This window comes from Entelurus aequoreus, linkage group LG14 (genome assembly GCF_033978785.1).
Source record: "Entelurus aequoreus isolate RoL-2023_Sb linkage group LG14, RoL_Eaeq_v1.1, whole genome shotgun sequence".
NCBI lineage: Eukaryota > Metazoa > Chordata > Actinopteri > Syngnathiformes > Syngnathidae > Entelurus > Entelurus aequoreus.
Genome location: NC_084744.1, coordinates 46,088,065 through 46,099,618, shown reverse-complemented (window position 1 = coordinate 46,099,618; position 11,554 = coordinate 46,088,065). Strand labels below are relative to the sequence as shown.

At 46.5% G+C, this 11,554-nt stretch overlaps 1 protein-coding gene across 1 annotated transcript in view; it reads left to right on the top strand.

Annotated features, from left to right (window-relative positions):
* Nucleotides 1-353: 353 nt before the first annotated feature.
* The window catches only part of kcnj3a (potassium inwardly rectifying channel subfamily J member 3a), an 88,017-nt gene continuing 76,816 nt past the window's right edge, over nucleotides 354-11,554 (top strand). Inside the window, exons 1-2 of the mRNA XM_062069982.1 lie at nucleotides 354-1,449; nucleotides 9,315-9,531. Of these exons, the coding sequence (XP_061925966.1) occupies nucleotides 769-1,449; nucleotides 9,315-9,531 (898 nt within the window). The 5' untranslated portion in view covers nucleotides 354-768. The remainder of the gene's footprint in view (nucleotides 1,450-9,314; nucleotides 9,532-11,554) is intronic.

Genomic DNA, 11,554 nt, shown 5'->3' with positions numbered 1-11,554 from the left:
ATGAATTGATTAAAGTGGACCCCGACTTAAACAAGTTGAAAAACTTATTCGGGTGTTACCATTTAGTGGTCATTTGTACGGAATATGTATTGTACTGTGCAATCTACTAATAAAAGTTTCAATCAATTAATCAATCAATCAATCAATCAATCACTCAATCAATCAATCAATCAAAAAACCCACAGGCAGAAATGTAGATCGGCGCCTATGGTTATGACCACATTGTGTGAGTGCTGCTGTAATAATACCCTCCCTCACCCCCTCCATAGTGTTGGCACCAACAGAAGACAGTGAACGCATCACTGGCAGCGAGGAGTGCGCAGGAGCGAGCGCGCAGCTGAGCAGAAGTCAGATGGAAAGAAGGAGCCCCAAAAGGGAGGCAGCATCCTCGGATATTGTGACGGTGTCGTTTGCCTGAAGGAAGAAAGTTTTTTGTTTTTTTTTATGTTTCTTTATCGCTGCTCGGACACGGAAGAGACTCCTCACTGCTTCCCTCCGCCCGTGGGAGGAACAAAAAAAAGCTTTTATTTTCTATAATGATGGAATTTAAACTTGCGTGCTTCAACTTTCTGAATTCTCGCAGGGCTTTTCAAAGTAGGCGCACACCGGCGGTTGTTTAATGGCTGAGGGGCGCAGCCGCCAGAGTCGTGCGTGGAGGAAGAGGACAGAGTGAGCGGGAAAACCGGCGCCCTTTTTTTTTTTTTTAATTTAAATTTTATTTTTTTTAGCATTATTATTTTCCTCCCTGCATCTTGTTTCTTCCGGAGTATGTCTGCACTCCGAAAGAAATTCGGGGACGATTACCAGGTAGTGACCACCTCATCCAGCGGCTCCGGCTTCAACAAGCAGGCGCCCGCGGAGAAGAAGCGCAAGAGGCAGCGCTTCGTGGACAAGAACGGCCGCTGCAACGTGCAGCATGGCAACCTGGGCGGCGAGACCAGCCGCTACCTCTCCGACCTGTTCACCACGCTGGTGGACCTGAAATGGCGCTGGAACCTGTTCATCTTCATCCTCACCTACACGGTGGCCTGGCTCTTCATGGCGTCCATGTGGTGGTGCATCGCCTACATCCGCGGGGACCTCTATCGGGCGCACAACGACAAGTACACGCCGTGCGTGGCCAACGTCTACAACTTTCCCTCCGCCTTCCTCTTCTTCATCGAGACCGAGGCCACCATCGGCTACGGCTACCGCTACATCACGGACAAATGTCCCGAGGGCATCATCCTCTTCCTCTTCCAGTCCATCCTGGGCTCCATCGTCGACGCCTTCCTCATCGGCTGCATGTTCATCAAGATGTCGCAGCCCAAGAAGCGGGCGGAGACGCTCATGTTCAGCGAGCACGCCGCCATCTCCATGCGAGACGGCAAACTGACGCTCATGTTCCGGGTGGGCAACCTGCGCAACAGCCACATGGTCTCCGCGCAGATCCGCTGCAAGCTGCTCAAAGTAAGTTGGGCGCAACATGCACGCATCACACCTGGCTCCTGTTCGGAACTGGCTGCACACAACCCAAAATGTTGAAAGAACCATATTGGACCAAAAATACCAACTGATGGCAATAATAATACAACAATAATAGTAAAGTAGTAGTAGGGGCGGTATAGCTCGGTTGGTAGAGTGGCCGTGCCAGCAACTTGAGGGTTCCCGGTTCGATCCCAGCTTCCGCCATCCTAGTCACTGCCGTTGTGTCCTTGGGCAAGACACTTTACCCACCTGCTCCCTGGTTTAAATGTAACTAAGATATTGGGTTTCACTATGTAAAGCGCTTTGAGTCACTAGAGAAAAAGTGCTATATAATTATAATTCACGTCACAGTAATATTCAGGGTTCGTACGGGTGCTTGAAAACCTTGAAAATGCTTGGACTTTAATGTTGTGTTTTCAAGGTTTGAACAATGGCGCGGTATATGGCTCGGTTGGTGGAGCGGCCGTGTCAGCAACTTGAGGGTTCCAGGTTCCATCCCCGCTTCCGCCATCCTAGTCACTGCCGTTGTGTCCTCGGGCAAGACGCTTTACCCACCCGCTCCCAGTACCACTCACACTGGCTTACATGTAACTTGCCTTCAATGCTTGGATTTTGGGTGAAGTGCTTGTCCACCCTGAGATCAGTAGGTTGTGAGTTCAAACCCCGGCCGAGTCAAACCAAAGACTATGAAAATGGGATCCTGATGTGGGATCTGAGCCGAAGATGTCGTTGTGGCTTGTTGAGACACTCGTGATTTAGGGCTATATAAGTAAACATTGATTGATTGATTGATTGACCCATTGGGGTCTATATAAATATAAAAATAATTTAACTTCAATGCTTGGATTTTGGGTGAAGTGCTTGTCCGCCCTGAGATCGGTAGGTTGTGAGTTCAAACCCCGGCCGAGTCATACCAAAGACTATAAAAATGGGACCCTGACTTGTGATTTAGGGCTATATAAGTAAACATTGATTGATTGATTGATTGACCCGTTGGGGTGGCGTGACTCGTCTGATAGAGCAGCCGTGCAAGCAACTTGAGGGTTCCAGGTTCGATCCCCGCTTCCGCCATCCTAGTCACTGCCGTTGTGTCCTCGGGCAAGACGCTTTACCCACCCGCTCCCAGTACCACTCACACTGGCTTACATGTAACTTGCCTTCAATGCTTGGATTTTGGGTGAAGTGCTTGTCCGCCCTGAGATCAGTAGGTTGTGAGTTCAAACCCCGGCCGAGTCAAACCAAAGACTATGAAAATGGGATCCTGATGTGGGATCTGAGCCGAAGATGTCGTTGTGGCTTGTTGAGACACTCGTGATTTAGGGCTATATAAGTAAACATTGATTGATTGATTGATTGACCCATTGGGGTCTATATAAATATAAAAATAATTTAACTTCAATGCTTGGATTTTGGGTGAAGTTGTTGTCCGCCCTGAGATCGGTAGGTTGTGAGTTCAAACCCCGGCCGAGTCATACCAAAGACTATAAAAATGGGACCCTGACTTGTGATTTAGGGCTATATAAGTAAACATTGATTGATTGATTGATTGATTGACCCGTTGGGGTGGCGTGACTCGTCTGATAGAGCAGCCGTGCAAGCAACTTGAGGGTTCCAGGTTCGATCCCTGCTTCCGCCATCCTAGTCACTGCCGTTGTGTCCTCGGGCAAGACGCTTTACCCACCTGCTCCCAGTGCCACCCACACTGGTTTAAATGTAACTTAGATATTGGGCTTCACTATGTAAAGCGCTTTGAGTAACTAGAGAAAAGCGCTATATAAATATAAAAATAATTCACTTCAATGCTTGGATTTTGGGTGAAGTGCTTGTCCGCCCTGAGATCAATAGGTTGTGAGTTCAAACCCCATACCAAAGACTATTGTTACATACGACAAGGGGAAGGAGACGGCACAACAACAGGAGGTCTAGCTCAACGGGTTTTATTTGAGATTGATGATTACGTAGGGTGTGTATACTACTATGTGTGTGTATGCAGGGCTATGTGTGGAAGTTAACCAAATATAAGTTACCAGCGGTTGTTGTAAGTGCGTGTTGGTTGTGGCAGCAAACAAGTCCAGAATGGGCGAAGCAAAAGAGGTTTGGGATCCAAGCGAGGGGTCGAAGGTCGAGGAAGGCAGTCAGAGTCCAGGGGGAAGATCGGCAGGTGAGGCGCACAGCTCACTGCGGAGACACGGAGGTACTGTGGGAACAGGAGATGACAAGGACAAATAAGGACTAGGCACGAGGGAGACAAAGTGAGCAAAAGAGAGAGACACAGGTGAGGAGCCAGAGACGTGAAGCTTACTGAATCAGAGCTTATCAAGGCAGGTCCTTCATTACGTGCAGGTGTGCTGAAAGCCGGTGATCGTTTGCAGCTGGCGTCTGTCGCGGGGCGGAGACGCGCACGACGCGCTCCTGGATGTGCGCGCTCGTGGGCGTGTCCCAAGGTGCGCTCGCTGGAGCGCAAAGACAAATGGGAGGCGTTGGCAGGAGTCTGAGCCGTAACAGTACCCCCCTCCTTATGGACAGCTTCCAGATGTCCTACTGGTCGTACCACAAACAAAAACACAGAAACAAAAGTCAAGGGCGGGCGGAGGGGTGAACTGGTGGTGGGTCGCCGGCCCAAATGTCCCCGAATCCACCGGGGACGAGTCTGGTGGCGGCGGCGAGTAGAATGCCGCTGAGGCCGGCGAGGCGGGCGACCAAGGTACGGCCACCATCTTGGCCGTCGGAAAGGCGGACGGGAATGGCGCCATGGTGCGTCTCGCCGGAAACGAGGATGAGACGTCATCGGCGGCGTGGAAGCGACAGACGTCTTCGGCGGCGTGGAAGCGGCAGACGTCTTCGGCGGCGTGGAAGCGGCAGACGTCTTCGGCGGCGTGGACGCGGCAGACGTCTTCGGCGGCGTGGACGCGGCAGACGTCTTCGGCGGCGTGGACGCGGCAGACGTCATCGGCGGCGTGGAAGCGGCAGACGTCATCGGCGGCGTGGAAGCGGCAGACGTAATCGGCGGCGTGGAAGCGGCAGACGTCATCGGCGGCGTGGAAGCGGCAGACGTCATCGGCGGCATGGAAGCGGCAGACGTCATCATAGCCGGAGACGAGGAGGGCAGCTGAGGAGCTGGCCGAGGTGCAGAGGTCGGCGCTGCAGGCCGAGGTGCAGAGGTTGGCACTGCAGGCCGAGGTGCAGAGGTCGGCGGTGCCGGCCGAGGTGCAGAGTTCGGCGCTGCCGGCCGAGGTGCAGAGGTCGGCGCTGCCGGCCGAGGTGCAGAGGTCGGCGCTGCCGGCCGAAGTGCAGTGGCCGGCGCTGCTAGCCGAAGTGCAGTGGTCGGGGCCAGCCTGGGAGCTGGAGGAGACGTGGGGGTCAGCCTGGGAGCTGGTGGAGATGCGGGGGCTATCCTGGGGACTGGTGCTAGCTCGGAGGCTAGCGAGGGACTGGTGCTAGCTTAGGGGCTAGCCGAGGGGCTGGTGCTAGCTCAGGGGCTAGCCGAGGGACTGGTGCTCGCTCAGGGGCTAGCTGAGGGACTGGTGCTGGCTCAGGGGATAGCCGAGGGACTGGTGCTAGCTCAGGGGCTAGCCATGGGTCTGGTGCTAGCTCAGGGGCTAGCCAGGAGGCTTGTGGCTGTGGCTGGGAAAAACAAAAAATAGGTGGAATTAGTCTGGCCGGGGGTAGCCCGTCTGGTTGCGGCTGCGCCACCCCATCAGCACAGCCACCAGTACTATCCCCCCCCTCCGAAAGCGGATGCCAGACGCTTCTAGCTGGCTGAGGAACAGTCACTAAGGGTGGGAGAAGGGTGTCCAGGCGGCGGGTGAATTCTTCCCTGCTGATATCGCTGCTAAACATGCCTTTCCATGACATTTCAGCAGGACACGACAACTCCTCAGGTGTGAAGCGAAAAAAAGAAAAAGCCATGGTGAATGGGGCAAAACGGAGGGGGAAAAAAAACAGGTTTTATTTGAGCTTGATGATTACGTAGGGTGTGTATGCTACTATGTGTGTGTATGCAGGGCTATGTGTGGAAGTTAACCAAATATAAGTTATCAGGGTTTGTTGTAAGTGCGTGTTGGTTGTGGCAGCAAACAAGTCCAGAATGGGCGAAGCAAAAGAGGTTTGGGATCCAAGCGAGGGGTCGAAGGTCGAGGAAGGCAGTCAGAGTCCAGGGGGAAGATCGGCAGGTGAGGCGCACAGCTCACTGCGGAGACAGGGAGGTACTGTGGGAACAGGAGATGACAAGGACAAATAAGGACTAGGCACGAGGGAGACAAAGTGAGCAAAAGAGAGAGACACAGGTGAGGAGCCAGAGACGTGAAGCTTACTGAATCAGAGCTTATCAAGGCAGGTCCTTCATTACGTGCAGGTGTGCTGAAAGCCGGTGATCGTTTGCAGCTGGCGTCTGCCGCGGGGCGGAGACGCGCACGGCGCGCTCCTGGATGTGTGCGCTCGTGGGCGTGTCCCGAGGTGCGCTCACTGGAGCGCACAGACAGATGGGAGGCGTTGGCAGGAGTCTGAGCCGTAACAACTATAAAAATGGGACCCGTTGGGGTGGCGTGGCTCGGTTGATAGAGCGGCCATGCAAGCAACTTGAGGGTTCCAGGTTCGATCCCCGCTTCTTACATCGTAGTCACTGCCGTTGTGTCCTTGGCAAGATGCTTTACCCACCTTCTCCCAGTGCCACCCACACTGGTTTAAATGTAACTTAGATATTGGGCTTCACTCTGTAAAGCGCTATATAAGTATAAAAATAATTCATTTCAATGCTTGGATTTTGGGTGAAGTGCTTGTCCGCCCTGAGATCAGTAGGTTGTGAGTTCAAACCCCGGCCGAGTCAAACCAAAGACTATAAAAATGGGACCCTGATGTGGGATCTGAGCCGAGGATGTCGTTGTGGCTTGTGTAGCCCTTTGAGACACTTGTGATTTAGGGCTATATAAGTAAAAATTGATTGATTGATTGATTGATTGACCCATTGGGGTGGCGTGACTCGGCTGATAGAGCAGCCGTGCAAGCAACTTGAGGGTTCCAGGTTCGATCCATGCTTCCGCCATCCTTGTCCCTGCCGTTGTGTCCTCGGGCAAGACGCTTTACCCACCTGCTCCCAGTGCCACCCACATTGGTTTACATCTAACTTAGATATTGGGCTTCACTATGTAAAGCGCTTTGAGTCACGAGAGAAAAGAGCTATATAAATATACAAATAATTCACTTCAATGCTTGTATTTTGGGTGAAGTGCTTGTCCGCCCTGAGATCGGTAGCTTATAAGATCCAAACCCCCCGGGCCAGTCATACCAAAGACTATAAAAATGGGACCCTGATGTGGGATCTGAGCCGAGGATGTTGTTGTGGCTTGTGCAGCCCTTTCAGACACTTGTGATTTAGGGCTATATAAGTAAACATTGATTGATTGACCTATAGGGGTGGCGTGACTCTGACTGAAAGAGCGGCCGTGCAAGCAACTTGAGGGTTCCAGGTTCGATCCCCGCTTCCGCCATCCTAGTCTCACTGCACCGCTAGCACCACAGCTAACGTTACCCATGCAGCTACCTCTCTGCTCCAAGAGAGCGTATGACGTTCCACGCGCGACTGTATGTGACGAATGTAAGAAGGTGTGCTTGTTTTATGTCTCTGTGATATATCGAGTATATTCGATATATCGCCCAGCCCTAATTGCATCATATTTGCACATACCTATAGATTAAAGTAATTTATTATCAACTACAAAGTAGTCAATGCGGGTTAAAGTGTGATGACCGTTAGAGAAGAAAGAGTATAGCCTTCTAGAGGGATCAAAAAAACGCCAGACATCTGAAACAAAAAATTATTCCATAATCGACTGTTGATTGACACATTCTTTTTTATATCACAAAAGAACAAATGCATTATTTCCTGTGCATACGCTCTTCCTCATGGAGTATAAATGGTTAGGACTTTGGCACCAAGCACTCAGACTAGATCTTTCCAACAAAGTCTATGAGCATGAACTGATGAAAACTACTCGGATGAGAGGCTAAATGTTGGATCAATTGAATGGCATGAAAATAACAATAATCTGATAAATGAGAACGGCCATAGGCACATTCATCGTTAAGTATAAATCAAACCCATTCCATAAATGTGACATGCTTCCAGTGTTTGCACATTTGTAAAACACAACATATATCCCCAAATATACGAAATAAAGTAAAAAGGCAAACACATGTCAAATGTCAAATATATTTATTTTCCGCAAGTCAAGTCAAGTGCGGGTTCTCGGCAATGGCTTGACTGGGGGGCGGGACTTCCGAGACAAGAATGAAAAGTAACGTGTGTTGTGGAGGTGAAAGGTCATTTAAATGTTGCCGCAAATGAGAGCAGCACATAGAGATTGAGCCCGTTGTATGGGAATGTTGCGTTTTGTGAAATAAACGAAGACAAACTAGGAATCTGTCTGAGCTTGCATTGCCTGGGATGTTACAATATTGACGGACAGGACGGCACAGCACAGAGACTGTTCGTGGTGTTGACGTTATGTATCTTGTGGGTAATTATTTGTTGGGCAGCCGAGACTCGCGCGTTGTTTTAAAGATAAACTGTCTACTGATTGCTAGTCTCGCGCGACACCCAGTCCCTGTATCTACAACTATTCATGTCTCCAATTACGTAAGTAACGTAACAAGCGCTAGACTCTTTTTACGGACAACCCTGGCTCTTGTGTTGTTTTAAAGACAAAAACCGTCAACGGATTTGTAGTTCGGCACAATAACCTTTTTTGTGTCTATACTCAATAAACCTAAGGAATCAAAGCTGAATCATATCGATTAAGACGGGCTGGTACCGACGTAGCCGAATCGGCCACTTCTCAAACCTGATATCCGGTCGCATCGATTTATTGTTTACAACCCTACTATTAATGAACATTTTTATTATTTTCATCACTTATCCAATTTTAAAAAAAGAATAAACCACATTGGAACGTACCAAAGAAGGTTATTTTTTCTAAATACATATGGTACATTATCAATAAGCATTTTTTTTATTATTATTTGCATCATTTCACTCAAATTTAAAATTATCCAATTAAAAAACGAATTGACCAAATTGGAAACGTACCTAAAAAGTTATAAACATATTTTGCATGACTATTTTGTTATTAATAAGAATGATGTTTTATTATTATTTACGTTTCTTATTCCATTAAAAAAAAGAATCGACCAAATCTGACCTAAAACATTGTCAAAATAGTTTCTAATAAACATTTTAAATGATATCAATTCATGAAATACATGATAGATACAAATAATACATTTTTGGGGATATTTTTTTTAAATTATTTGTGTTATTTATCCATTTAAAAGAAATAATTAACCAAATTGGAATGGACTAAAAATAATTGTAAACATGTTTTCATACAAATGTTATGTTAATAATATGATTTTTTTCTATCATTATTTGCAGCACTTCAGTCCAATTTTAACAACGCTCAATATTTTGAACCTATTTTGTATTATTAATATTATTATCCTTATTGTGGTCATCATCATCATAATCATTATTAACATTATAATTAGCATCACTTATTAAATTAAGATACATAATCAACCAAACTGCAAAGATACCTAAAAAAGGTTTAAACATATTTTTAATAAATATTGTATGTTAGTATTAAGCATGTTTTTAATTATTATTTGCATTACTTATCCATTTTTTTTTTAAATCGGCCAAATCTGACCAAAGCAGTTGTCAAAATAATTTTGTTATAACATTTTGTAATTTTTTTAATATTACATTTTGTTTTTAATGCCTCAACACTGCCTTCACCATGTTTGACACATGACACATGGCCTCTAACATGTGTTGCCGTATGCTCCCTCAGTCTCGTCAGACCCCCGAAGGCGAGTTCCTTCCGCTGGACCAGTTGGAGCTGGACGTAGGGTTCAGCACGGGAGCCGACCAGCTCTTCCTGGTGTCGCCGCTCACCATCTGCCACGTGATCGACACCAAAAGCCCCTTCTACGACCTCTCGCAGAGGTCCATGCAAACGGAGCAGTTTGAAATCGTGGTGATACTGGAGGGCATCGTGGAGACCACAGGTGAGGGACCTCGAAATGTGCTAAGTGTGCCCAAATCAAATCCCATTAATGCATTTTTTTGTTTTGTGGCATCTATTTCTGACTGTTATGAATGGTATTGATCTTTTTCATCTGTTAACAGCTGACAGCCAAATGGGCTCGTTATTGAGCCCCTGATTGCGTTTTATTGATTGTTGCTTCTGCGGCAAACATAGCTTGTAATAGTAGCAGTTAGCCTTTATACATCACAGCCCATTGATTTTTGGTGAGTAGTAACATCATATGTATTTCAACACTAGTGAGTGATGAAATGGAGCTCAGTGTAAGTGGACACTCGAGGGTGGGGGGAATATCGATGTAGCGGTATATCGCGTCGGTATAATGTTACACTATGAGTGATGGAAAATGATGATTGTTTTTCTATTAACATTGCAACTTTACTCGTTTAAAATTGATTGAAAAAATATTGTTTTTTTACGGGTAATTTAGTTATTTTACTCTGTCGTATACAGTGGTACTTTGGGTTTTTGTCAGGTCAGGTGAAGACCGAATTGTGCAAAACTGAAGGAATAGTTGCAGAAAACAATTTGATATATATATATATATATATATATATATATATATATATATATATATATATATATATATATATATATATATATATATATATTAGGGGTGTAACGGTACGTGTATTTGTATTGAACCGTTTCGGTACGGGGGGTTCGGTTCGGTTCGGAGGTGTACCGAACGAGTTTCCACACGAACATATTAAGCTAAGCTAAAGTCTTAACAAGCTGCTCCGCTTCATTCTGCCTGTCTCTGTCAGTACACAGCACCCAGCATTGTCCCACCCACACAACCATCTGATTGGTTACATACAGAGCGGTAGCAGCCAATCAGCAGTGCGTATTCAGAGCGCATGTAGTCAGTGCTTAGCGTTTAGCAGGTAAGCATCAGGCAGCAGACTCTCCCCAAATGATAATAAACAACGCCCAGTCAACTACTAGTAACATCACTATGAGCCCGTTGACGTTCTAGAAATATAAACTGCAGCTCAGCTAGCTCGCAGTCCTGGCTTGAGGTGAAGGCTAATTCGCTTTTAGCGTAACGTTAGCTCATTTTGCGGTGTGTGTGTGTGTGTGTGTGTGTGTTACGGACAGCAAAGCCCTGTCTCTCTGTTATTTCACTTTACCTTTTTCTGTGTTGATTGAGCTGTGTTGAAGCAGCAAAAAAGGACATTATGTTAAATGAAGAGTTTCTATATCTGATAGTTGTTATAATAATGTAATTGCATCATAAAGCCTACATGAAGTCCAACGACCATGCAGCCCATTTTTTCTTCAAGAGCCTCCTTATTGTGCATCTTGAAACAGCGACACCACAATTTTTCAGAGAGTCCTGTATTTCAGCTGAAGTTATTTGTGGATTTTTCTTTGCATCTCAAACAATTTTCCTGGCTGTTGTGGCTGAAATCTTTGCTGGTCTACTTGAATCCCTCATTGTCCACTTCTTAATCAGCGTTTGAACACTGCTGATTGGCATTCTCAATTCCTTAGATATCTTTTTATACTCCTTTCCTGTTTTATGCAGTTCAATTACCTTTTCTCGCAGATCCTTTGACAATTATTTTGCCTTCCCCATGACTCAGAATCCAGAAACATCTGTGCAGCACTGGTCTGTCAGAAGCCCTGAAACTTACTGACCTTTTATACACACACATTAATTACAAAGAAACTTACTGACCTTTTATACACACACATTAATTACAAACAAACAGGTCACAGGTGAGGATTGGAACCTTGATTAGCCATTCAAACCTCAACTTTTGTGCATGTTATCAGATCAAAGTCACTGGGGTGTGTAAACTTTTGATCAGGGTCATTTGGGTACTTTCTTTTGTCATTTTGATTTAATAAGAGTAAGCACAGTTGTTTGCAAGCTTCACACAAGTAAGAAAAAGAAGAAGAAATGTGAAAAACAACACAAATGGAGACACGTTTGCAAACACCAATGACATTGTATAGTCTACAGAAACACTGCTTCA